The following is a 27,403-nucleotide window of genomic DNA, read 5'->3' on the forward strand; positions in this document are numbered from 1 at the left end:
GTGGGGTTGGCACCTGCACGGGCCATGTTACAGTCCCTTTGGCCCCACAGTGGGACTGCTGAGGCCCATCCTGGGAGGGAAGGGGCTGCTCTGCTGTTCGGTGTCAGGCAGCCTGTGTTCTCTGTTCCTGGGCCTCGCCCAGCCTCTTAGGAGTGACACTAGCCTCGGCCTGCCATGGTAGGTAGTTAGCTAAAACAGGACGATCAGATGGCCAGCCGCCAACAGAGTACAGTACCCATGGCAGGCCCAGCCACTTGCCCAGGGGCCAGCTCTTCCTGTCCACCCAGCACCCCATGAGGCCAGCACCCATCTCCCTGGCACCTGGGCTCCCAACTCCCATGCCGAGACCGTCCCTGCCTTAACTGGACACCATGTTGGGCTGGCTGACAATCCAGTGGCCAGAGGGTATGTCACCCGGCCCACGTGAGCCGGGGGGATGCCTGATCCCAGCCCAGCCCGGGCCTTCAGAAAGACAGTGTTTTGACTGTAAGACAAACAGAGCTGTAGACAGACACTATGCCCTAGTTAGAAAATTTGTTTTGCTCAGAAATTTGAGTTAGCAATCCTGAAATTACTCTGTGTGCATTCTAGAATCAAGCAAGCAGGCGCACATATTGTGCATAATCAGAACCAGCTGCATAATTTTCGGGCCTAGCACGAAATGAGAGTGTGGAGCCCTTGTTTGAAACTCATTAGGAATTTCAGGATGGCAACAGCAAAGCGCTGAACCAAGGCTCTCTGCGTGTGAGGCCCTGTGCACAACTGGAGTCTCACCACTGGAGGAAGGAGGGTGTTGGGCACAGAGGAGGTGGGGTGCATGGCCGCGCAGGACAGCGCGGGGGGGCAGCAGACACATGCATGGCCACGCAGGTAACTGGGCAGGTTGTGCGGAACCAGACACAGACACGTGTGTGGACAGCAGGTATTCCTAGCTCTGCCCACTGACAGTCTCAGCATGGGACGCCCAGCGGCACTGAGCCTGCCCAGAGCAGGGGGCTCCTATTATCCTGCTCCAGTGGGTAGAGGCCTAGAACACAACAAGCAAACCTGGAGCAGTTTGTGGGACACACTCCCCAGGGCGGGGTGTGTGCAAGGGACACAGAGGCCAGCCTGACGCACTCCCCGAGGCCAAAGCTGGGGTGTCTGAGCAGGAAAACAATGATGACAGTAAGGACTGTAGCCTGCTGGCTTTGCTGAGGCTCCCAACAGCACACCAGGGGTGGCGGCCTGCAGATGCAGACCCTCATTCCTCGCAGCTCCGGGGATCAGGGTGCTGGCAGACGGTTCCTGCTGACCACTCCTTCCAGGCCTTGGGATGGCCACCTCCCCACTGTGTCCTCTGTGGAGAGGCATGCATGCTCTGGTGCCGCAGTAGTTAGGACACTAATCCCACCCCAGGGGCCACCCTCATGACCTCCCCTATACCACATCTCCTCCCAGAGGCCACCTCCAAATGCCCACCCCAGAGTCAGGGCTTCAACACATGAACTTGGGGGGACACAGACATTCCATCCACGGAACCCTCATGTAAAACAAATCCTCATGAGCCTGTAACATGTGAGCAGTGTGGAGAAGGCAAAGGCCCATCTTTCAGCAGCTTCTGGGGAATAAATGCAGAACGGCGAAGGAACCGGACACCGTGGCAACCACCCTTCCCTGCAGGAATCACCGGGGCCTGTTGAGTCATAGGTAAAACACAACTGGAAGTGGGGTTATTGGCCTGGTCTCCCTATGACATAATTAAAAAGAATAGTGACTCAACCATGGAGAAGGCTGGCAGTGCCCCATCACCCAGCAGAACCCGTGGTGGGCACACTGGCAGAACCCTCCCCTGGCAGGCCCCAGGGAGCCTGCAACAGTCCCCTGGCCTCCTGCTCCGGGGATGCCCTGACTGTGGCCATGAGGAAACTGCAGACAAGCCCCAGCAGAGAGGCTAGTGCTCCCACACATGTCAAGTACGAGGGCCTGACCCCTCGGCAGAGGCCCGGAGACTCAGGTGTGTGTGATGTGGGCCCTAGCCCAGAAGGACACGCTAGGTTTGGCTGTGGAGGTGGAGGTGGGGGTTGGCGGTGCAGACTGGCACTCCGGTCCCACCCCGGTCAAGTTAGGTGCTGATGTCTAGGGGCAGCAGGTTGCAGGACACGCTGGGTTCCCTGTACAGTGTTTGTGACTGATTCGGTTGAGTGTGGTGATGGCGTGAGTAGTGCCCCACATTCACTCCCCTTAGAACCTTCACTTTCAGCCTTATTTGGAAACAAGTCTGTTTATGTCCGATGCGACCGTTCAGAGGGGGTCACACTGGAGTGGGTGGGCCCTAACCTGGGATGGCCCTTGAGGGCACACACAGGGGGTCCCCGTGAAGACAGAGGCAGAGTGGAGAGTCGCGGCCACCCGCCTGGGAACACGAGGGTTGGGGGAGCCACCAGAGAGGAGAGAGGCCAGGCTCGCCCGTGCTCTGCAGGGGGACATGTGCCGGGCTTCCCCTGGGGCCCTGCTGCCAGCCAGCAGCCGGGCTCCTCCATCGCCCTCTGCATGACCACTTTTTAGATGTACTTTCTCCCAGACGGTTTCGTTCCCCCATAACTGGACATACAAGGAGGTGCTTTAAGGGCATTTTCTTCTTTCACTTGACACTAGGGACAGGAGACACCTGTGCAAAGATGACTTTTCTCACAGCTGCATCTGTTTGTTCAATGACTCCCGCGCTTGAGTCCTGGGGCTGTTCCCAGCCTTTTGTCATTGCGCATTGTGCCACAGCGAATCAACTGACGAGGAGACCTTGTGTGGTTCTTGTTCTCCAGGATGGATCCTGGCACTGCAGCCGCTAGGCCAGTGCGGACATGGCTCCCGGGTGGCATGTCCAGGGATGGGCCCGTTTCCTCCCCAGACGCCTCGCAGTGGAGTGGCATCACAGCCCTGGGCATCTGCCGCTGGAGAGGCACCCCCTTTATCCACGCAGCAGGGGTCCCTGCACGTGGTGAGAGCCCTCATCCTTCCCTGTCCCGCTAGCTGCTGCTATCGGGGTGCACTTTGCCCAGAGAGCGGGGCTGTCGCGCTGTGACTGTCAGGCTCCCACTTGATCCACAGAGCAGCCCTTTTCCCAGCATGCTGTTTTTCCTGGGTTTTGATAACGGTGCTTTGGTCATACTTCATGCCCATCTGCTGTGGGCTGTCAGCTGTCTGTGAGGATCCCTTCGACCACCTCAGGCCCAGTGACTCTGGAAGGACTCAGAGCTGGTGAAGCTGGTCTGTTCTCAGTTGACGACTTCTTACAGCCAAAGGGCTCAGAGCATGATCAGCAGAGGGCAGAGGCCTGGGAGGCACCAGGTATGTGCATCCAGCTGGCCTCCCGGGGACTCAGAGCAATGTGTACTCCCCCCAGCACCTGAAACAGCACGCCTGGGTGATGGCAGGCAGGGAAGCCCGCCTGAGCCTTGGTGTCCTGGCCTTTACTGGGGCTCAGTCACTGGGAATGGCTGGCCTTAGTCTCTGGCCTGTCCAGGGTGCAGCTGATTGCACCGGGCAAGGACACTCACAGACTGGACATTCAGAGCCTTATACCTGGGGCAAACAGGCAGACTTTTCTTGGGCAAGGTTGCCCTCTGCTGACAGGCCAGCAGGGCTCTGACACCTGGGCCTGCCCCACAGTGACCTCTGGGTCAAGGGGATTGGCTGATAGCCCCTGGGTCCGCATTGTGCTGGTCCTGAGGCCGTGCCCTGTGGCAGCCATGTCACACACCCCGACCTCCATGGAGATGCTGGTGCGGACAGTCCTGGTCTGGCTTCTAATTCAAGTGGGGACCCAGGACCAGCCACTGGTCTCAGATGCCACTTCTGGAGGGAGCACTGGCGGGCCTCCCACCAGAGGTGGTTCCAGTGTTCCAGGAGTCAGCCCTGCTCACCTGCGACTCCATGGACATGGCTGCCCACAGATGCCCACAGCTCCATACACAGCTCCCTCGGCTCTTTGTGACACAGGTCCACCCAGCTCCCGTGGCTGGCAGGATCTGAGACATGGCCTGTTGGGGCCTCTTGCCTACAGGGACCCTGGACCTGCTGCCTCAGCACTCCCAAGCCCTTTCTCTCCTCTGCTACCATGTGCACTTCCACCCCGCAGATGGCTTGGGCTGGATTGAGGCTCGCCTGGCAGGCCCTGACTCCCAGTGGGCTGGCAGGGAGGCCCACCTTCCCAAGGAAGCTGTTCCTGCGTCCTTCCTCACTGAACTCCCTGCCCCACCAGCCGGCGTCACGCACTGGCTGAGGAGCATGAGGTGCTGGGCCACCATGGGCCACGTGAGCATTTGGGGGAGGAAGCAGGAGCCGGACCAGGAGCTTTTGCCTCTGATTTCTCTGCAAATCGCTCCAGTCTGAGGTAGGCTGTGGGTGCTGACTTGAACTGATATGCATCTGGGACTCAGCACAGCGCCTCATCTGGCATTGGGCTCTGGGCTCTCCCTGGTGTTACAGCAGCACCCAATAGCCCCACTGCCTGTGCGCACCTCGGGAGCATGGCCCACACTGCAGAGGGGCTTCAGAGCCCAGAGTGCCCTGGCCCACAGTGGCATTCGCCTGCTCCTGGGAGGGGGTCCCCATGAGGCCCAGATTGTCACTATTGCCCTAGGTCAGCGGGGCAGTGATGCAAACCACCAGAGCCCAGGGCTGAACCTCAGGGGGCCTTTCTGAGCATCAGACACGGCCACCTCGGGCTGCTGTCTTTGCCATGGAAGGAGCCCATTCATCTCCATCAGCTGCTTGGCTTTCCAACATGGTTGGCTTCCCATGTGTTCCAGAGAACAGCATCTATTATTTGTTCAAAAATAGGTTTCCTGAGGCAACTGCAAACCCCAATATTGACCCTTAGTCATATTAAAGTCTCTGTGGGAAGGCTAGTGCAGCTTCTTGTAAGACAGTAACAGGGCTGCGTATTCCAAGGCTGAAGCCTATAATCCCACTGATGTCCCCGCTGGGAGCCTGGTGGGCCATCAGCACTCACTGAGGGCTGGGGGGTCCTAGGCCCCACTCCCCACGCCTGGAGAAGCCACACCGCCCGCCCTCCTGACACCCCTCCCACCGCCTGCCACCCCCACCCCCTCCCTCTTCCTGATGCCAGCCCCTGGTTCAGACAAGGATGCTGTGTGCCCCCCGATCCCATGGAGCCCACTGTTGGAGGTACCAAGAGGCACAGTCCCCAAGCCAGGGAATACACCCAGGGAGCACACCCAGTGTGGCGGGTGTCCCCATCCCTCCCTTCCCACCACCTCAAAAAGCCTCCAAATTGCTGGGACTGTGGAGAGACTTTGGGGAAAGTGAGCAAAGGAATGGGGGGCCTGCTATGGATGAGTTGTTTTCCCCCAAATCCATACATTGAAGTCCTAACCCCAGAATGTGACTGTTTGCACACATGGTCTTTGAAGAGGTGGTTGTGCTACATGAGGTCATTTTGGTGGGTGGATCTCATATGACTGGTGTGTTTTGAGGAGGCTACAGAGCTGATACCCAGGGAGGGGGTGCAGGGCTGGTACCTGGGGAGGGACGCAGGGCTGGTACCTGGGGAGGGGCGCAGAGCCCGGCCCGCCTGAGCCTTCGGGAACCGAGCATGTTATTCCTCACATGTACTCTAGGTGGCACCTAAACGGCGCCGTTCAGCTCCCCAAACCCACAGGTTTTCTTCTGGCAAATGACCCCGCGGAGCTCGTCCCCCAGGCCCTGAGCCGAGCGGCAGCGGGGAGCCCCAGCGCGGGAGCCACCAGGCGTGCAGAGTGGCCCACAGGGTGACCACGGCTTCGCTGCAAGGGAGCAGGTCCTTCTCGCGACCAGAGAGATGCAATGACGGCGACTGTGACCAGGACGCCTCGCCTGTCAGGCTGCAGAGCTTCAGGAGCGGGTCACAGCCCCGCGAGCAAGGCTTCCTGAACGCCGCGAAGGCACTCAGCACCTGAGTGAACAAAGCCGCTGAGAGCCCGTGTTGGGGACACAGTCAGAAGCTGAGAAAACGGATGTCCGAGGTCACTCACTGTGACCAGGTTTCAGTAGCCAAATGGTGCACGTGACCCAAATATCTATCCATATGGAGATGATTGAATAAACTCAAACACCCATGAAATGGAGACACGTGCAGCTGTAGAAAGACATAAGGAATATATTCCACAGTGTTTCTTCCAGGATATAGGGGGAAAAACAAGAAAAAACTCAATGGAACTCCTAGAGATGAAAAATGTAACATCTAGAATGAAAAATTCACAGGATGAGCTTCATAGTGATTTGAAAACTGGAGAAAATACTTAGTGAACTTGAATACATAGCATGAGAAATGCTTCAACCCTCCGCGAGGGCAGGGAAAAAGAGTTCAAGAACTAAGCAGAGCCTCACTGACGCTGGAGCCCCAAGCTGCGACACACACGCGACTGGATGCCCCAAAAGGGGACTCAGATGAGAAATGTTTGGAGAAGTCTTGGCTGCAGCAACTTCTTAACCGCGTAAGTTCAATAAGTCTCAAGCAGGGCAAACAAGGGACACCACTACAGCTTATCAACAAAGTGCTGAAAACCAATGACTTCTTTAAAACATTCTAAAAGCAGCCAGAGGAAATAGAGGCATGACACCCAGAGAAACAGAGCCAGGAGTGACTGCCAGCTCCCATTAGAAGTGATGCGAGATGGGAGACGAGGAAACACTATGTCTCGACACACTGGAGGAAAAATGCCCGTCAACCCAGAATAGTGAAACAGATATAACTAGTAGAAATATCTTCTTAAAAACATGGAGGCAAATCAAATATTTTCGTGCAAGCCATGGTTGACGGAGCCCACCTCCTGCCAATCTCATACGAAGAGCTAAAGGGGGTCACTGAGTCTGAAGGAACAAGAACCAGCAGGAGTCAGGATGCACACAGAAGGGCCAGAGGGCAGGTCAATGTAACAACAAGAATAAAATATTTGGATCTACATATTTATAAATTACATATTTGCTTATTTTTAATTTACTTAAAAGATAATTGTTTAAAGCAAAAACAAGAATGGAGTTGATACTCAGAAGTGGAAAGTGTGACAGTAACGGAAGAGGGGAGCAGAAAGGGAACTTAATGTGACACTGTCACCACCCCATGAAGAGATGTAACAGGACTTGAAGACTGACGGTCTGCATATTGACAACGGTAGGAAACCACCAAACAAAACAAAAAAGGCCCACCTGAGGGGCCAGTAAAGAAGACAATTTAAATCCCTAAAAATACAAAAATAATACTAACAAAAAGAGGGCAGAAAAAATAGGAAAAAGAGGAGAAAACGGATGGGACAAAGAGAAAGCCAGGCTGATAGTCACCGTAGCTGTAAATGTGCAGCACCTGCACCAAACAGCAGAGGCAGCCCCCAGAGTAACAGGAAGAAGTGACTCCAAACTGACTACAAGGAGCATATCTTAGGCAGAGAGACACAGAGCGGTTACAAGGAAAAGAACAGAAAAGGATTTGCCAGGGAAACACTGTGAAAAGCTGGAGTAGTTACGTTCCTAGGGGGCACAGTAGACTTCACAACAAAGATGACCACCAAGGATAAAGGACAGCTCCTAAGCACCAAGGGGCAACTCTGCAAGAGGACCTGATAGTCCTGAGTGGGTGCAGACCTTATCACGGACCTGAAGGGAAGAATACAAAAAGCACTCATCATAACAAGGTGATCAGATTGGATATCATGATTTCACATTTTTGCTCTTTGAAAGCATCATTAAGATGTGAAAAGACAGCAATACAATGGGAGAAACAGTCACAACACACGCATGTAACAAAGTATTCGTTTCTAGAATATACAGTGGACTCTTTGAACCTAATGAGAGTGTGCAACCCAGTTTTTAAAATGGGCAAAAGACTTGAGAGAAACCTCATGAAAGATTTGTGAATGACTAAAAAGCACATGGAAATGCTCATAATCATCAGGAATCAGAAAAATGCAAATTGAAACTCAGTGGGTCATCACAATATACCTGCTTCAAGGAAAACATTTTAAAAGACAGAAAGTACGAAGTGTTGATTTAAAGCCACTGGAACTTGCAAAAGTTGCTAGCAGCAATGTAAAGTGATACAACCACATTGGAGAATTGTTTGGCAGTTTCTTAAGATGTAAACACATACTGACTGTATGACCCAGAAATTTCATCATCAAGTATTTAGGCAAGAGAAATAAAAAGACATGCCCACAAAGACCTGTAATCCAGTGCCCATAGTGGACTTTTCATAGTACCAGAAGCAGAAACATGCTCAGGGTCCAACAGTGGAGCAGTTAACCAAACTGTGGTGCCTCCATACCATGGAATTCTACTCAGCCACAAAAAGGGACTCGTGTGTTGTGTGCAGCAGCTGAGGTGCATCCCGAAAACACCATGCTGAGTGAGAGTGCCAGACACAAAAGACCGAATGACCCCGTTTGTGTAAAATTCTGGCACAGTCTCAGCTAATCCTCAAGGACAGAAAATAGGCCAGTGTCACCTGGGGCTGAGCAGGGGTGGGCATGAACTGCACAGGGCAGGAAGGAGTTTTTGAGGTTGTTACAGGTTGAAGACAAATGTCAAACTCACAGACGTGCACACTTAGAGGGGGACTTTATGTGAATTATGCTCTGCATCTGTAGACTTGATTTAAAGGGAAAAGGCCCCAGGCTGAGAGCCAGGAGGTCCTTCTAGGGAGAATACAAAATGATAACAGGAGGGTCATCGTTCCCCTCATCCTCTGCAAGCATCACGTTCAGGGAGAACCGGGGCTCCTTCCTTCCCTGATGGTAGCCCCTGCTCCTGGGAGCCCAGACCCACACATGCGTCCAGAGCCACCAGTGGTCATTCATCCTCACAACTGGTGGTGTGTAGTTCTTGGGGTCAAAAAATAAGATAAAAATCTTGGGATTACCCTGAGAGTGCCTTGGGCTTGGTACCCCACATGAAGTAAGGGAAAGGCCTTGGGGAGAGGGCGAGTGGGGTGGGCCACATGAGGGTACGCAGGCTCCCTGCGGACCTGGATGGTGGCAGCCCCCTCCTTCTCTAGGTCCCTGGCCCCACTGGTGCTGAATGCTCGGCAGTGACAGTCTGTGTCCTGAGTGCATGCACATGTGAGTTCTGATGGCACCCAGCACCAAGGGACTATACTGGGGGCCCTAAGAATGAACTGCAGCTCCCCTCTGGAAGACAATGGTTAGCATTCAGGGCACCTTCACAGATGCCCACATTCAATATAGTAAGCTCTCCGAACAGCACCTCACAAACCAGGACATGAGGCAGCTCATAAATATGAGAGCTATGAGTAACTTTCCAACTGTGGAATAATTTTCTTGGGTGGGAAAGAAAATCCTATGGGAACTATGTCCTCACAAGGAGGGCCAAGCATTGGATGAGTCCAGCAGCCAGACACAGCCATGACCTGGAGTCTAGAAGCTGGGTTGGACCCAAGTCTTTGCCTGTCATGAAGTTTTGTATTTGACCCTCTAGCAAACCTGGCAAAGTTAGTTTCTATGTCTATAAATAGCAGGACACCCACTTTGTGTGACAGCTCTTGTCCCTGGTTGCCAATAAATACCTGCACCTGGGACAGAATTCAAACTGCATCAACACTCAGTCTGAGAGAGAGGAGAGGGGTGTGAAGCCATACCCGAGTTCCTGGGGCTTTGCAACCCCTTCCTGAGGTCTCTGGTTGCTACGAGACCCCCACCCAGGGTGTCCTGCCAAGCCACTCTCATGCTTATGCAGCTGGAGTTGGTCTCTGGTGACTAAGGCCTACAGCCTTCCTTCCTTGGTGGCAGAGTGGAGCAGTGAGAGCCAAGCAGCAGGGCATGGAGCAGCCCGGCCCACAGGGCCTCCAAGTGGGGAAAGAGTGCAGGGCATGGTGGCTTCCAGGCAAAAGATGGCCCTGGAACATAAGCAGGCCCACGGAGGACTGGTGTACCTGCTGAGTAGTGTGGATTTTCAGTTAGGTAACAGTCAGCAAAGGGTTTCCAACAGGAGGAAGGGATGCTAAGCGGTGGGGACAGCCTGGAGGGGCAGGGTGGAGACAGAGGACACACCATTCCATCAGGGCCACGAGGAGACAGCTTCTGACCCAGATCCTACGGATGGTGCCTTGCTCCTGGGAGGCCCCATCCCTCCCTGGTCTCTGCAGCCACAATGGCCCCCCATGTGCCCAACCACCAGGTCCTCTGGGAATTCTCCGAGCCCCCGCTCTGAAGCACCTGGCCCTCCCTGCAAACCCCCAACAAGTCGATGGGCTTTTGGCAGCACCCACCACGTCCCTAAATGCCCTGAGGTGGTTTCATTGTGCTTCGGGGACACGCAGGCTGGGAAGCCGTCGCCGACAAGCGGCTGCAGAGTCGAGGGCCAGCCTGGACGCCCAGGCAGCGGGGCGCACCCACCGGGCGGCCTCCGGGCCCCCGACGCCAGGAGCGGGCAGCGGCGGCCCCCTGGGTCTCCCGCCCTCCCCGAGAAAAACACCCAGACCACGTGGAATTCGGTTTTTACTTTCTGTGACTCTGCCGTGTCTTCTCTCCCTAACCTTTTATTGAGACACAACTTCACACCGAGAAAGGGCTTCAAGAACAGTCGGCTTTGGGGGCGCCACCAACGAGGCTCCTCGAAGGTCACCGCCCCGTTCGCCGATCCGGCCGGGGCTGGGGGGCTGCGCTCCCGGTGCCGAGGGCCGTGACGGCTGAAGGCGTCTCCCGTCGTCCCAGCGGTGGCCAGGGGACGCCCCCAGCTCCCGCAACCCCAGCCTAGAGCCCCTGCCAGATCCACATCCACGTCGCCCAAACCCTGCGGGACAGACCGGGAGGACGGCGCAGGAAGATGACGTGTCGACGCGCCAGTGACAGGGACTTAAGCCGTGGCCGCGGGGAAAACTACGCTTCCCAGGGACCGCGCGGCGCGCCCACTTCCGGCGAGTGCCGCAGGACCCGGAAGCGGCCCGGGGCAGCGAATCCTGCGGCGACTGGTCGAGAGCGGCGGGAGCATGGGGGGCGGCCGGCTGCCCGCGGCGCGCAGAGCGTTCGTTACCCCGCGGCGGTGGCGGCGGGGCGTGGCGGCCCTCGCGTGAGCGGCTGCGGCCGGAGCGGCGGGCAGGGCGCCGGGCAGACGGCGGGGCCTGCGGCTGCGAGGCGGGCCGCGACGGGGCGGGCGCCATGTGGAACGGCCGCAGTTCCTTCACCAGCCTGGTGGTCGGCGTGTTCGTCGTGTACGTGGTGCACACCTGCTGGGTGATGTACGGCATCGTCTACACCCGCCCGTGCGCCGGCGACGGCAACTGCATCCAGCCCTACCTGGCGCGGAGGCCCAAGCTGCAGGTGAGCGCCGGGGGCCTCCGCGACCCCGAGCGAGGCCGGGGCGTGGCGTGGCCGGGAGCCCTTCTCACTGGAGCCAGGGGTGAGGGCTGGTCTGGGGGCCCTTCTCAACTTGAGCGAGGGCCGGGCTTGAGATGGGCTGGGCCGCGGGGCGACTCTAACCACCTCGGACGGGGATGGGGCCTTCTTACCTGAGAGGACGCCCAGGGCTGGGCTGTTGGCTCTCCTCCCCAACCCGCTATCCTAGAAACCATAACTGCATCGTGACCCCAGGCAGGCTCCAGGTGCTGTCCCCGTGCCCCATAGTCGCTGTGCCTTTGCACTGTTGAACCAGTCAGCTCTACACTCGAGCAAATTGCCCTTTGTAGCAGACACATCTGACAACGCCATACAATCTCAAGCCAGCGTTCCGCTGTTGTGGATTTAAAATGAAGTATTTCCCCATTTGGTAGCTGTCAGATTGCCCCTGTCCGTGCCACTGTCGGCCGTGTGTGTTCTCTGCCAGGGCCTCGCCCAGCTCACTTCTTGTTGCTTTGTAGCTCAGTGTGTACACCACCACACGGTCCAATCTTGGTGCTGAAAACAACGTGGATCTGGTTTTGAATGTGGAAGACTTTGATGTGGAGTCCAAATTTGAAAGGTATGGTTGTGGCACATTGCAGTGGTAAATGTTCTTAACATTTGGATGTTAAAGAGTTAGCGTTGTGTGTATAATACAATTGCCTGCCATTTTATGAATGGTAGAATGCTTGAACTCCGTCTGTGTGTTACTTATAACAAACTGGTTTCCCCTGGTGAGGAGTTCTTCCCTAGTAAGTAGCTCACACCACGATCTGATGGCCACAGGGGTGCGGCCCTGGGGTGGCATGGAGGACAGAGAAGCTTACGCAGTTTCTGTTTGCAGCAAACACCTTGTCTTCCCAGCAGAAGTAGCCCAGCCAGGTCCCGCGTAGGGGAAGGAGTGGGGATGGAGGAAAGAACATTGCAAAAAAATAATGAAGCGAAATGTGTCATTAGAATAGACCAAATGATGTGAATATTCACTTATGTATGGGGACTTTTTATTAAGTTTAGCATGGTCTAGTTTTTAAGATATCAGTAAGTATAATTTAAGGAAGGATTTGCTTGTCAAGAATCTACCTTTTTTTACTTTGTTATCTTGGGGTTCTGTGATTAGAGTGACTGCTCTAGGCAGCCCACTCACTGGAGGGCTTTGGTGGTGGTGTGTGGGGCCTGAGCTTGGCCGCTGTCTGCTTGACCTCTGGCCTGTGACCTCAGGGAGCTGCTGCTCTCAGAGCACTGAGAAATGGGGACAGGAAATGCAGGCGCTTTCAGGTGTAGACGCCCATGCTTTTTGAAGATGTTCTGTAAATAGCTGCATTTAGGATTTTAGTGAAGTCTGGGCAGGTGGGTTTTGTTTTTAGTACTTCTGAGCTAAAATTAGTGGTTTGAAAGAGTAATTTGTAAAGTTATTTTGAGTAGCCTCCCATGCACATGTATACATAGCACATGACATGTACATGGAAGTCACTGTCTGTGTTTTAGGACAGTTAATGTTTCTGTACCAAAGAAAACCAGAAATAATGGGACGCTGTATGCCTACATCTTCCTCCATCACGCTGGTGTCCTGCCGTGGCATGATGGGAAGCAGGTGCACCTGGTGAGCCCTCTCACCACCTACATGGTCCCCAAACCAGAGGAGGTCAATCTGCTCACTGGGGAATCTGCTACACAGGTAAGCTTCTCTGTCAGGTCACAGCCGAATGAAGCCTGCACTGCTCCCTTGGAATCACACGCACACGTCTCTGTGCACCTTATGTCTGGGACAGAGTGGCTGTTGAAAAGGAAAGCAACTTACTGTCATTGGGTATATATCTGTTTGTCAACCAAATACTTCCCAATGGGTGCTCAGGTGAATTCTTTGTCAAATTAGTGATGTGCGACTTAATCCAGCGACATTCTTTACCCAGATTCCTTCTCAGGCCACGGGCATGTTCCACCCCCAGAGAGTGTGTGTGCATCCTGGGAGTCGGGGCCGGCCCCTTCTGCAGAGCTCAGCACAATCACTACTTAGCACTGTGCAGGGCGGACAGCTCCTGCATGTTTATTCTAAGCATAGCATTCACAGTTACGAGGAAAGTATGTGTACAAATTAAATTTTGTACATATGCAGAAAACTACAGAAAAACACTAGAAATCACAGAGTGGTCTTTCATGAAGCCACATATAAGGCAAAGGAATTCTGATATTTGAGTCTGTCTGGTAGAAGTTGAGACCCTTGACAAACCAGAGAGACAGCAAGTCCCTGGGATGCGTCTGTGAGGCTGCTGGGCGCTGCGTGTCCTCGGGCAGAGCCCTTGGTTCCCTTCCCCTCCGGCAAGGTGGGCCCGCCTCTCAGGCCTTCCTGGGGAGTCCGCCAGGCAGCGGGCAGGAGGCGTGGGTACCTTGTTGATCTTAGCTGTTAGTATTTCTTTGCAAAACCGTATAATTATCTTAACTAAAGTATAATCTCTAGGTAGAGGTAGGAAATGAATGACGCTTTTCATAAAGTTTATCAATTAGATCTGAAATCAGGATTTTCCTGCCAGTCAGAGTTTCTTTTCTGAACATAGGCATGTCTGGGGTTGACATTCAGTCATTGACAGTCACTCTCCCAACAACTTGATGTCCCTGATGGGCTGCAGGACTCTCAGCTCAGACTTCCCGCACTTCCTGCGCGTGCCCCAGAAACTCACCCATCTCAGGATCCCTGAGAAGTGGGCTTGCAGAGGCTGAGGACCCAAATCAGGAGTCAGTGAGATATAGGATCCATATTGCAGAGCAGTACCCCTTTGGCTTAAGAGGGGATTCTGAGGGGAAGAGTCTGGGGACCTGGTAGTAGTGTGTCCCCCATGCTTTGTTGGGCTTCGTCTCCTAAATGTACTGCTCTCGGGTACAGGTGCCAGCTGCCCTGTGGCCTCGGGCCATCCCAGGCACGGTGTTCCCCCAGATGTCAGGCTTTTCTTGCAAAGTCTTTCCTTTCATTTAGCAGCAGATCGAAGCAGAGAAGCCCACAAGTGCCCTGGATGAGCCCGTTTCTCACTGGAGACCAAGACTGACACTGAACGTGATGGTGGACGACTTTGTGTTTGACGGGTCCTCCCTGCCCGCCGATGTGCATCGGTACATGAAGATGTAAGTGCTGCTGGCTGGACCACGGAGCTGAGGACCAGCACAGCGGGGGCGACTCTTTGTTCCCATTGCCCATTTGCTTCTTGAGCTGACGACAAAGGGGGTGACCCAGTGCTGGGGGTGGAGGAAGCCCACTGGGATTGTGGCCCTCCAAGATCCCAAGGCAGACGGGCACACCTGCATCCCTGTGACAAGTGGCCCAGAGGGCCCGAGGGCTGTGGGCAGCACCCCAGGTCTGCCCGTCCTCTCGGAGGTCTTGCTGGTCGGTCCAGACAGCCCCCAGTGCTCGGGTGGGGAAGGGAGACGTGGACGAGGCCTGCTGAGGCTCCCACCAGGTGGAAAGTGGGCAGTGCTGATGATGTGGGTCACCTGCCCCCTTGCGATCTGGTCCTGTCAGCACATGGCTCCCTCTACCACCCTTGTCATGTCGGGATTGGACTCACATCCACATAGGAATCATTTGGTTACTGCCACTCGCCATCATTAGCTGGGCTTAACTACCAGCACTGTGTGGCCAGCTGAGGTCGCCCTGCACACAGTGCTTTGGGGGCACACTGTGACCCTGGACGCTGCAGGCCATCACGCACCCCCCAGAAGGGCCTCGCCTGGGCTGCTCTCCTCCTTTGCTCTCCAGGGCTTCCTTCAGGAGGTTCTGAGAGTTTGTGCTTTTTAAAGTTTAGGTCTTGTGTTTGACTATGTAGTAAGTTCACATAGTTCAAGAGGAAAATGGAATAGAAGAGGTCACTGGTGAGAGCTGGCCCGTTCCGCCCCACCCCCGAGGTGTGAAAGGGATGGGCTTTTATTTCCATTACCCCTCCACCACCAGGCCACCGTGTGTCAGTGCACAGGTGGGCTGCCTGCTCGTCTCCACTGGCTGGGTGGGGTTCCCCTGCATGGCCCTGTCCCGTTTACCCACCTACTCCCTGTGGCCACAGAGGGGTTCCCACCCAGGGCTGCAGCTGTCCAGGAAGAGTGTAGCCTGTTAGACCCTCTGCTTCCGTTGGAAGGGGTGTCCTGGGACTCCTGGGTCCAGAAGCAGCGGAAGCTGTGGGGTGGGATCACCAGCCTCTCAGGGCGGCCTCAGCTCCTCTGAAGGCCAGATTCCCATGATGTTAACATGTTCTAACCCCCAGGATCCAGCTGGGGAAGACTGTGTACTACCTCCCCATCCTGTTCATTGACCAGCTCAGCAATCGGGTGAAGGACCTCATGGTAAGGGGACTTCCTCTGGGTGCCCATGGCCTTCGCTCTGCATGGGTAGCCTGTCTGGGGGGTGCTGGTTCGTGGGCCTGCTCTGGGTTTGCAGCTGGTGGCAGCGGGGTCCTGATGAGCCACTCCCTCTCCTAGCCCCACACCTTCCCTGGCTCTAGAAAGTCCCTTCATTGAGTGCATGGTGGACTCCTAGAGCTTGTGGCAAGGTCTCTTGTCATCCCAAACTGCTCCTGTCCACTGTTCCATAGAAGCCTGCCTTTCTGACGCAAAGGCCTAGACCGAATCAGTGCGCCCAGAGCCTGTGGCTTCCCTGGGCTGCCGAGTGGAAAACGGCTCTGAAGCCTGTGAGTCCCCGGGTAGCAAGCTCACCTACTGTCCTGGTGGCGGGGAGGGCAGATGACACGTGCCAACCTCTGCCCACAATGATAGCAATGGTTAGCACTTAGCACCACTGACAGTATGCAGGGTCCTGGTCCCAGTCCTGTGTCACTGCCCACGTTCCATGGGGGCTAGCTTAGGCTTGGGGTGCCCTCTGCACTGGAGCGTGCTGCCACTCCCAGGAGCCATCAAGGTCACCTGAGCATTGCCAGGAGGCAGGCTGCCTCTCACGTCCATGATCACCAGCTCCGACGTGGACACTCCCTTGTCGGACAAGATGATGAAACTGTGGTGGGGGGCTTGCGGAGTGCTCAGTGAACCAGGTGCCTGATCTGGCCTGCCTCTGGGGCTGCTGTCCCCACCTTGCTACCTACTGCTGGCTGAGGCACTCAGAAATGACCATCCTCCCACTCCTGCACTTACTCGGGTCCCGTGGGATCCATAACGCACAGGGGCACTTCCCTGGGTGGCCTATCGGCCAGGCTGGCAGGTAGCCACGGGGCCAGCAGTTCCTTGGTGTTCTCTGTGGTGTGCAAACCTCAGGCTGCTCTTAGGCCTGGGGTCTGGTTGCCAGACCCGTGGCAGCAGCAGTGTGCCCCTAGAAGGGTCACGGTGGGTTAGAGCCTGTGGAGCAGACGGGGGGCCCCCACACGCTGTAGTGAAATGTGGCACTCAGGTACACTTCCAGGACCCTCGGGGAATGAGGGGTCTCTGCCCCATGTGCTGGGGGTTGCCTCACCCATGGTGTTCTGGGACCTAGCTGCTCCGGGTGCCCCAGGCCAATGTGCTGGCAGAGCGTGGGACTGCATTTCCACTCCCAAGGCAGCCCCCAGTCCCACACTCCCCACCCTGCACGTCCTCGTAGGCCGAACCTGGGTGCTGCATCTCCTGAAGCTTTCCGCTGTCCCCAAACAAGGGGCTGCCCTGCCCTGAGCTCCTGCCTCAGCCTCTGGGGCTTTCGGCCCACGTGCGCAGCGGGGACAAGGCATGCCTCCCCCAGGAATCTAGGCCTTAGAGGACAGGTCCTGAGGCCCCCTCAGGCCTGTGCTGAGGGTACCACCAGCTCTCGCGCTGAGCAGGCGGGAATGCCAGCCTCGGGTGCAGGGCTGGGGCACAGGAGGCCGAGGGCTCATCCCGGGAAAGGCTGAGCACTCCGTGAGGAGCACCTGCTTCCGGGATGGCCTGGAGGCTGCCGGAGCCCCAAGAGGAGGGAGGGAAGTGGGAGGTGATGGTCCTGGCCTGGGATCCAGGTAGAATGCATCTGGAACAGACTGGCCGCATGCGGCCCAGTCTAGAGCCTTCGCCTCCACTGCGCACGGGCTGTGGAAAGAGGTGCACTGTCCACGACCTGTGGCGTGAGCAGGGTTGGGTACCACACAGGCCAGGAGGAACAGCTGCTCACTGCCGGCCCCCGCCAGGTCATAAACCGCTCCAGCACCGAGCTGCCCCTCACCGTGTCCTACGACAGGATCTCGCTGGGCAGGCTGCGCTTCTGGATCCACATGCAGGATGCCGTGTACTCCCTGCAGCAGTTTGGTGAGGCCCTGCGTGCCCAGTCCAGGTAGCCCGATGCGGGGGGCGGGCTCCCAGGGCCCTGGCACCTCCTGCCAGGTCTACATAATTCCAACCAGGATACGAGTATCTGGTTTCCAGTGTCTATCGAAAGGGCCTTGTTGATCACCTGGAAACTTGCTCACTTCAGAACAAAACGGCAATGCCAGTTTTAGGCAGATGCCCCCTTCTGCGCAGAATGAAGTCCCGCCCTCAGGACCATCTCTGATTGGGGAGGTCGGCGCTTACTCAAGGTTTCTCTCTCCTCAGGATTCTCAGAGAGGGATGCCGATGAGGTGAAGGGCATTTTTGTTGACACCAACCTCTACTTCTTAGCATTGACCTTCTTTGTTGCAGCGTTTCATGTGAGTGGCTCACTGAGCCTTGGCCGCTGGTGGTGACGGCGTGGGGGCCCCATGGCATCAGTGGTCCTCAACTGGGAGGATGTGTGCGACGCCGGCCTCGGGCCTGAGACTTTGTGGGCCATGATCCCCGGGCCTTTCCCCCAGCTCTTGGGAGGGTGTGTGACCTCGGGGCACTGGCCAAAGTGGGACCTGGGGCTTTGTCTGCTGGCATTGGAGGCTATTTTGAAAAGGAATAAAAAATGAGATTAATGAATGACTTTGCGAAGTAAGCATTTCATTGTTTAAGTGCTAGCCTGGCGGCTGTACTGTTAAGAGGCTAGTCCTATATGTAGAATCCCTTTTGGAAGGTGGAGTCTTAAGGCTGGAAGAGGAAAGTTCTCACCTCCCAACGTGTGGCTGTGCTAGATTTGAGCTCAGGCGGGGAGGGCCCTGTGGCACCAAGCGGGGAGCTGCTGAGCTCGCTCCACTCCGAGGGCCGGGGAGCTGGCCGCTAGCCAGGCTCGCCCTCCCCAACACTGTTAGGAAGGTTGGTGCCGGAAACTGCCCCCTGTGCGCCCAGAGGGAAGGAAGCCTCTGCTGCGGTGGAGTCGGGCTGGCTCAGACGGGCCCCTGTGAATCCCGTGGTGCTGGCCTGGCAGCTGGGGCCCGTGGCCCTGGGGTCCGTCTGGATGTGTCCTTGCCCACCTGCAGCCCCACCTGGTGGATACAGGTGACAGGAACAGCTTGAGATGCCAATTGCTGTCCTCTCTTCTTTGCAGCTTCTGTTTGATTTCCTAGCATTTAAAAATGACATCAGTTTCTGGAAGAAGAAAAAGAGCATGACTGGAATGTCCGCCAAAGCAGGTAGGCGCTTGAAATCTCTGACCTGCTCCCAGAGCGTGTTGCGCCGTTGGCAGACAGGCTTCGGTTCGCGTGGACCTGAGGTCGGGTCGTCTGACAAACAGGCCAGGCCCCCGTCCTGCTCTTGCCCAGGAGAGGCCTCATCACGCCTCCCAGCACTGAGGAGGGCTGTCTGTGGGTCGTGATGAGTGTTCCACACGCCTGGGGCCGTGGGGCCGGGCTGGCCTTGGCAGTGCCATGGGTGCCAGTCTCACTGCCTGTTGGTGTCACTTAGGGCTAGTGTTTGCTGCCAGACTATCTCAAACAGAAGGCTTTCTCTGCCGTGGAACCTGGGCTGCACAGGCTGCTCATGCCCCAGTGTCCTCTGTGTCCCAGACGCTCCTCTCTGTCCTCCCTGTTTCCTCGGAAAGGATGAAGCCACCGCTGAGACCCCACGTTGCTCGGGGAATGCGGGAAGGCCACAGATGGCCATGGCCATGGCCAGTGTGTGTGGGGCCGAGGCTGTCCCCGTGGAGGCAGTCACGTGTCCCCGCCCGGCCAGGAGGGGAGTGAAAGGAAGGCATGCGCTCAGCCAGAGGCAGGGTCTCCCAGAGCGTGGCTGTTGGGAGATGGACCCTCTGTCGCAGAGCCAGTATAAACGCAGGAGAGTGACATGAGGCTGTGGGAAAGGCAGTCGTGGTCCCAGTTGAGAATCTGCCTTCCCAGTGTTTTTCAGTGCATTTTTGCATTTGCAGATACAATAATTGTTCACACAAGGCGACCTATTCACTTCTGTGACCCTTAGTCACTTAGAGATGTTTTTTGTAGCCATATAGGGCCCACTGTTCTTTTTTATTGGACGAAGTGGGAGGAGTCCCTTGAAGCCGCGTGGGGCCTGGGGGATGTGCTTGGGCGGGGCTGTGCATGATGCGGCCCCCTCAGCATGGTGCCCTCCCCAGTGCTCTGGCGCTGCTTCAGCACGGTGGTCATCTTCCTGTTCCTGCTGGACGAGCAGACGAGCCTGCTGGTGCTGGTCCCGGCGGGCGTAGGAGCTGCCATCGAGGTGAGCTGGGGCTGGGCCGTCTGCCTTTGGCCTGAGCATGAGGCCCCATCAAAACCGCTCTGCCCAGAGAGTGATGTGAGGCCACCTGGTGGGGTGGCAGGGGGCGTGGCAGGTGCTGTGGGCTCTGGAACAAGGCGCGGACCGGCTGGCTGCTGACGCGTGGGCACAGTTCCCAGAGCACACTGCCTTGTGCTGGGCTGGGTGCCAGGGAGCTCAGGGCCCTGGGACACACCTGGTCGTCTGGGGCTCAGGAACGGGAGCTCTACGCAGTGGCTTGGGGCAGCCTTGAGGACACAGTCGCGGAGGGGTGGCAGGCTGGAGCTCCCCGCTCTGCGAGTCCCAGGCCTCAGCCGGGACCACATTCCCGCATGCCCACCTGTGGCACCAGTGCGTATCTGTCAGGCCAGACTGCACATGGTCTGCTGTTGAGGACATGCTGGCATGGGCTGTCCCATAGCCGCATGTCCCAGTGGGAAGCGATCTCAGAGGCAACTGGGCTAGTCCCTCCATGGGGCAGCGAGCGGGCATGGGTCCCGGAGAAGCCAGAATGGCTGGACTTGGGGTGAGTTGAGAGGTGGGTGGAATGAGTTGGGAGGCGCGCAGGGGGAGTTGGGAAGCGGCCGGCCAGGCTGGGCGCCAGTCACCCTGTGCCAGGAGGAGGCTGTGTGCTCACACAGGCAGACACATGTGATGGATGTGGCCCAGTGCAGCCTGGGTGGTCCCACTGGGGCTGGGCAGACAGGCCTTGGACTGGCAAGCACCATGTCCATTACCTCCTGGTAGCAAGTTCCGGCATCTCCTTGTCCCTGTGGCCTTAAACACCACATTTCTTGTTGCCCCTCAGCTGTGGAAGGTGAAAAAGGCATTGAAGATGACCATCGTGTGGGGAGGCCTGAGGCCCCAGATCCAGGTATGGGCCTGCCCGCCGCCCTGTGTGCAGGCTGTCCTGCCGCCCAGTGAGCCCACCCACGCTGGTCTGGTGCATGATGACACCCTGCACCCCGGCAGCCCCGTGGCCGCTGACAGGTGCATGGCGGCCCCAAGGTGTCTCAGTGGGCAGGGCTGGTGGCAGCCAAGGCAGGCCTGCAGTTGCCCTGGCCGCAGCCAGTTTGCTCACATGGGGACCCCCGTTACAGATGAGCACTGACAGCACAGTGTGCCCACCCACCACAGGTCGGCGCGGTCCCAGGGCTTGGGGTCATGTCCTGCCTCCACGTGCTCCGTCCCCAAGGTGGTGGCATGATGTTGAGGGTGAGGCTTAAGCCAGATACCGAGTAGGAACCACCCCTGGGGGTGGCAGTCATCCCCCATTTGCAGATAGGCTGTTCCCTGTGCAGGGGGCTGGAGGCTGGGCTTTACTGTCATGCGCATCCCTCATAGTGGGCCAGAGCCAGGGGCACCTCGGAATTCACGATGCTCCAGCCCTAGGTGGGCAAAAAGTCAGCAGGGAACCTGGCAGACAGATGGTCTGCAGCTTTCTGGATCAGCCCGGAAGCCCCCTTCACTAAACTAAGAGCAGGGCCAGAGGTGTGTCTGTGCCCAGGGGGCGTCCTCACTGAGACCCAGCAGGACCAGACTCAGAATCAGCCCCACTGAGTGAAACACGCTGACAGGGACAGGCCTCTCCTGCACATGGCACACTGGGTGGCTCCTGGGGCCCAGACTGCAGTAGAGGCAGAGTCACTGCCGGTTGGACCCCACCTGAGCCCCACCAGGGCCCTGACGGGGGTGAGCGAGCCACTGTGTCGGCTGCGGGCTTTGCTGGTGGGGTCTGGAGGGGCAGCCCCACCCCAGAGTGCCCTTCAGCTGTAGGGTGGTTGGGCTCAGGTGCCTGCCTTGAGTCAGTTCATTAACACAACTGTTCTGGATTTTATCAGTTTGGCACATACAGTGACTCTGAGAGGAGAACAGAGGAGTACGATGCTCAGGTGAGCCACAGGGGCAGTCTGGAATGTGCTGGGCCCGTGAGGGGACAGTCCGAGAGCTTGGGGCCCTGCCGTGACCGTCCACCTGGAGAACACGGGCAGCAAGGCCTGCAGCCGAGGCCCTGTGGGCACATGGCCTTGGGTTTCCGCTTGGGAGAGGTGGGCTGTGAGGGCTCCTGGGTCTGGTCCTCTCCGGTGTCCCGTGCCCCGTGCCCGCGCCGCCCCTGACGGCTGGGAGACATCTTCCATTTTCATAGCAAGGCTCGTTTCCCCGTGGTTCACCCCGGGTGCTGCAAGTGAGCTCCTCCAAGACTGCAGGGCCTGTGGGAGGGGCAGCGGCTTTCCCCACCCGTGGGCAGCTGCAGGCTTCAGTTGAGTTTAGTGCTGCGTCTCCCATACAGGGTGAATTTATTTCTTGGTTTGATGGACATCATTTTTCATTCTGTTCTTTTATGGGGTAGCAATAAAGTTTAAATCAGGGTAAACACGACGACCAGACAGCCTTAGACTAAGACAGGCTTCTCCTGGTGCCAGGAGTTCATTCACATACCCCTCCCTGGTGCTTATTCATTGGCCATTTCTCATGAGCTGGTGTCTTGCCTCAGGGTTCAGGGCTGGGATTAATGTTTAGATTTGGGGTTGGGGTTGCAGCTAGGGTAGGACTGAGAGTTCATGCCCACTAAGGGGCGTGGGCCGGAATGGCCGTGGCTCTTTTCCCTTTGGTCACACTTGGGGTATGAGGCTGGGCCCTCACTGTAATCACTGTGCTCAGCAGGCCATGAAGTATCTGTCCTACCTCCTCTACCCGCTGTGCGTCGGGGGCGCCGTGTACTCACTGCTCAACATCAAGTACAAGAGGTAGGGTGCTGTCCTAGCCTCCTACTGCCCGCTTTCCCCTGGGGCGGCCCTTGGTCGCTCCTGGGCCTGCCCAGCTCCGTGGGGACATAGGGCAGGGCTGTGGGGCCTCACTTGGTCCTTCTGTGCTGTGGGTGCTGGTGGGAGCCGACCTCCGAATTGCAGACAGGCTGGGCTGGGCTGACGGTTTCCTATGCCACCTTCTGGAGGCGACACCCACGGCTCTGGGTGGGTCCAGGGAATACCTGGCCAGGCAGCATGGCTGCTGCGGTCCGGGTGCAGGGAGCCAGGTGGGGATGTGATTCTGAGCACTAGGCTTAGGCAAAAAAACATGCCAGCACAGAGCCTGCGCCCGGCCCCGTGGAAGCAGCCTCCATGAGGTCAGGCTCCCACGACGCCAGGGCTTCCGGCACAGTCACATGGCCCAGTGCACAGCACTCATGGTTGGGAGCGTGCCTCCCACAGGTCACACTCTTCCCTTTCAGCTGGTATTCCTGGCTGATCAACAGTCTTGTCAACGGTAAGTGTGTCTCTCTGTCTCCTCCACGGCACTTAGGCCTGTGCCTTTAATCACTCCTGCAAGTAGCCTAATTGGTGTGCAGTGACCCGCCGGGATTGTCACCTTGCCCTCAGCTCTGCTCGCAGGGTCTAGAGGGCCTGGTTTGCCTGGCAGAGACCCACACAGGCTGCCACTACCTAGAGCCACGAGCAGTGAACCTCAGGGCCTCCGTATGGTGCAGTTCTTTAGGTCAGACCAAAGCCCTGACCCCCAGTGCCCTGCACACGGCCCGCCAGCCCCTGGGTGGCCTGGGTGGCGCCTTGCCCTGCCCAAGGTATGCAGGTCAGGAAGAGCATGTGCAGCAGCTGCATGCCAGGCGTCTGTCTCCCCAGGAGTGTACGCCTTCGGCTTCCTCTTTATGCTGCCCCAGCTCTTCGTCAACTACAAGGTATGGTGCTGCCCTGTCCGGGTGGTCTGGGGTCTTCTGGGCTGCCTGGCCTGCCAGCAGGATGTCTGTGCTTGTCCCCAGATGAAGTCCGTGGCACACCTGCCCTGGAAGGCCTTCACCTACAAGGTCAGTGCTTTGCGGTGGGGTCCCAGATGGGCTCACCCCCAGGGCTGTGGAGCGGGGGCCCTGTCTCTAGCGCAGAGGAGCCCTGGCGCCGGCGTCAAGACGCCACGGCCCTGCAGCTGTAGTCACAGGCGGCTCCTTGGGTTAAAGGCTGAGTTACTTTTCAGCCGTCCCCCTGGACACGGTGCCCTGAGGGTCGGCTTGGCGTGTCGGGCCAGCCCCACCCGCAGAGGCTGGGACGGCGTGGCCTGCAGGTTGGGTTCCCTCGGCCCAGCTGAGTAAGTGCTGCGCAGCGTGCAGGGGAGAAACCGAGTTACGTTCTCTCCGTTTTCTGAAGTTAAGTGACCAGTTTTGGGGAGGAACTGGTTTCCCAAGCAGGTTTTCAGGGCAGGTCTTGGGGGAGGAGAGGGGTGCAGTGCCCTGCTGTGGGGTCCGTGCAAGGGTCAGAGCCGGCCTGCTTCCTCAGCCACAGTCCCCAGGCTTTGGGGATCTCTTGCTCGTTTTCTGCCCTTTTGTCCCTGTGGGAGCCACTGTTACAAGTGCTCATCTGCAGGGTGGGCAGTTGCTCCCCGGCCCAGGAAGGGGGCAGTTCCAGTGGCCCAGATGAGCCCCAGGACCGTTTTCTCCCTCCCGCCCCATCCCGTGAGGCAGGCCTTCAACACCTTCATCGATGACGTCTTCGCCTTCATCATCACCATGCCCACCTCGCACCGGCTGGCGTGCTTCAGGGACGACGTGGTGTTCCTCGTGTACCTTTACCAGCGCTGGTGAGTCCCAGGTGGTCTTCGGAGAGTCGATTGGCAGGTGGCGGTTGTGGGTTTCCTAAACCAGGGCTCCAGCTGCCAGCGACGGTTTGGAAGGAACTGTTCTGTTTGTCCCCTTGTGTAGAAGTGTGCATTTCTGTCTGAGGGGTTTAATTAGCCACTGCATGCACACATCTCTCCTTGAAGTCTGTGAGCACCCTTCGTGGTTCCTGTCTGGCAGGCCTGTGCTCCTGGCCAGGTCCCCTGGAGCCAGCCTTCTCCAGGAGGTGGTCCCTGGCCCCACCTCTGCCTGGTGCAGGTGTCCCCATCCTTGGCCTGGGTGCAGAGCTCTGGTCTGACCTCTGAAAAGCACATCCACAGGAGGGCATGGGCACCCCAGAAGCCCAAACCCCACCTGCAGTGAATGATGTACAGTTCCTCGCAGCTGAGAACCAAGGACAGGCTTCCTCCCTCCCAAGCACAGAGCCCCAGGAGCTGCACGGTGTCATTTCAGGCTGTATCCTGTGGACAGGAGCAGAGTGAATGAGTTTGGGGAGGCTTATGAGGAGCAGTCCCAGCGGAAGCCCCATGCAGACTGAGCCCCGGCCCACGTGGGCCAGCCACTGCCTGGTAGCTTGGGTCATCAGCCAAGTGTTTCTGGACACTTCTGGGGGGATGTCCTGGACGTTACATCTTCTGCATTGCCAAACTCTCAATGTTCTCGTCCGTCTCTGGGGGCCCTTCTGTCGCATCTGCAAGGAGCTGGCCGCACTTCCGACGTCCCCTGCCCCCGTGCAGACATCCACCTGGGCTGCTGAGCTGTGGGTGTCCAAGCTCACCCTTGGCACTGCCAGCTGTAGGTGCAGGAGCCCCGGGTGGGTGGGGGCCACTCGGCTCTGGGGTGTTTCCCACCCGGCCGGTGCCAGAGGCAGGGAGGCATGGATTCCTACCTCCCTTGTCTGTAAGTGCCCCTTATGGAATCTCAGATGCCTCTTCCCACCCATTCCATGTAGACTCTGGGATCAAATTGCTTTCTCCTTATGGTTTAAAATTTGACTGTTTTAAAATTTAATGTATGTACATTTCTATTTTAAAATAAATTTCTCCAGCTGTGACATTTTGGCCTGGCATGATGTGGAGACGTTTGAGGCCCTTCAGCTTTACCCAGCTCCAGAACTGAGCACAGTGTGGGTGTGTGTCTTAGGAGCCCCAAGACCTTCGGATTGTGAATGTCCTAGGTGTTTACATCTGGAATCAAGACTGAATTATCCCACAGTTGTGCCCAGCCAGACTCACGGTGTTCTTGTTAGTGAGATGCCCAGGTTAACACAGACGTGGACAGGAGGGCAGAGATGGCGAGACCTGGCGTGTGGCGAGGTTTACTCACATGTTCAGTGAGACCACTCACAAGGGTCTGCTTCCCATACGCACGTGCTGGCTGTTCGTGCCCGGGGCCTGGCTCTGAACCCCGTCTTCTCTCTGTGATGTGTCTGGGCACTTTGCCCACAACTGTGTCCGCAGGAGGCCTGCACCCGGGCACGTGTCCTTGCAGCTTGCCCCCTGCATGTGCGCAGGTGCAGGGTGCCAGCTCCAATGAGACCAGCGCTGGGTGCTTGTCCGGAATTGGCAGCTTTCAGGTGTGACCTCACCTGGAAAGAAAAGCACTGGGGTTTCCAGGTACCCCGTGCCACATTTACCAGTCAGAGGGCTCACGCAGACTCCCCACTACACAGTTGGCGCCTGATGGGCATGGCATGCATACCAGGGCCTGGCTGGGCAGCACAAAATGTGCCTTACAAAGGTCAGATTCCCCACTGGCCTCACCCTCTAGGTGCCCACTGGTGTGGATAATTCATCGTGGGGTGAGCAGAGGCTGGCTTGATGAAATGTGCACCTGCTTATGTGTAGGATAGGAATTCACCCAGCAAGTGCGGGTGACACACCAAAGACCAGTGGGCAGGAGATATATGAGGCAACCCCAGCTGTGCTGGAGGGCTTGTGGACCTGGCAGCTACCCCCATGGTTTTACGCTCTGTGTCCGTCTCCTGTATCCCCCAGGCCCTCGCGCCTCCAGCCCTGTTCCCATAATAGTCATGTCACATGGAACTTGATTTGCATTCCACTCCTAAAAACTGCACTTAGAAAATGCAGATGTATGGTGGTTTTCCAGGCTCAGTCTGTGCGACTACAGCCCAGGTGTGTGGGCCGCGGGGTCTTACTGAGGCCTCGACCTGCATCTCCCTGGTGACCCATGTGCTGAACATCTCATGTGGTCACTCAACTGCATATCCCCATTTAGGTGAAGTGCCTGCTTTCTTCCATTTTTTGTTTTCCCCCGTAATCCCTCCCTAATACTGGTCTGGTTGGCCTTAATCAAGCTGCCTTGCTGTGTAAAGTGAGTCGGAGAGCATTTCCTCTTTTTCCGCCATTGGAACTTACTGCCTACGTGATCTGTGATGCAGCTGGTGAAGCTCTGGGCCTGAGGTTCTGTGGGCTTTCACTACTGACAGCTCTGTGATGTTACAGCCATCATGCCATGCAAGTACTCTATTTTCTCTTCAAGTTTTATTGTGCTTAAGGAATTTGTCCAGTTGATCTAAATTTTCACGTTTATTAGCGTGCAGTTTTCAGGGGTCCCCTTGTCTTTCTGTAGCAGTGTCTGCTGTCTGGCTGCAGCATTTCTGTGGCCACCATAACAGGTGACAGATGTGCGGCCCACAGTCAACTGATCAAACAGTGGTGCCAGGTAGAGGTGAGGGCAACATACAGGTGGGACTGATTTCATGGATGGAGGTGCAAATAGTAGGGATCCTAGAAAACCGTTAGCACAAACAAGACATTCCGCTCTGGAGGCTGGGTTGGGGGAGGATGCGTCCCAGCTTTCTCCGCGGCGTGAGGTGGCTGTCCTCATCATCACCTTGTGTCCTGTCCACACGTCCATCTCC

At 57.0% G+C, this 27,403-nt stretch overlaps 1 protein-coding gene across 9 annotated transcripts; it reads left to right on the top strand.

Moving 5' to 3' along the window:
- The first annotated feature begins 10,918 nt into the window (after positions 1-10,918).
- On the top strand, positions 10,919-25,573 carry CLPTM1L (CLPTM1 like). Of its 9 annotated transcripts, none has more exons than XM_017666082.3 (18): positions 10,922-11,309; positions 11,846-11,946; positions 12,852-13,041; positions 14,335-14,480; positions 15,611-15,689; positions 15,938-16,033; positions 17,486-17,603; positions 17,889-17,983; positions 18,742-18,826; positions 19,762-19,865; positions 20,710-20,775; positions 21,743-21,793; positions 22,563-22,648; positions 23,131-23,165; positions 23,537-23,592; positions 23,674-23,718; positions 24,367-24,482; positions 24,973-25,573. In XM_017666082.3, exons 1-18 carry the CDS (start codon positions 11,148-11,150, stop codon positions 25,055-25,057), a joined length of 1,716 nt encoding a protein of 571 aa, XP_017521571.1. In that variant the 5' UTR covers positions 10,922-11,147; the 3' UTR covers positions 25,058-25,573. The 9 variants fall into 9 exon arrangements, with proteins under 9 accessions (XP_017521570.3, XP_017521568.3, XP_036871417.1 ...); XM_017666083.3 differs by having other exon boundaries at positions 10,923-11,309; positions 22,566-22,648; XM_017666081.3 differs by having other exon boundaries at positions 10,919-11,309; positions 14,338-14,480; positions 23,537-23,718.
- Positions 25,574-27,403: the final 1,830 nt, after the last annotated feature.

This window comes from Manis javanica, chromosome 1 (assembly GCF_040802235.1).
Source record: "Manis javanica isolate MJ-LG chromosome 1, MJ_LKY, whole genome shotgun sequence".
NCBI lineage: Eukaryota > Metazoa > Chordata > Mammalia > Pholidota > Manidae > Manis > Manis javanica.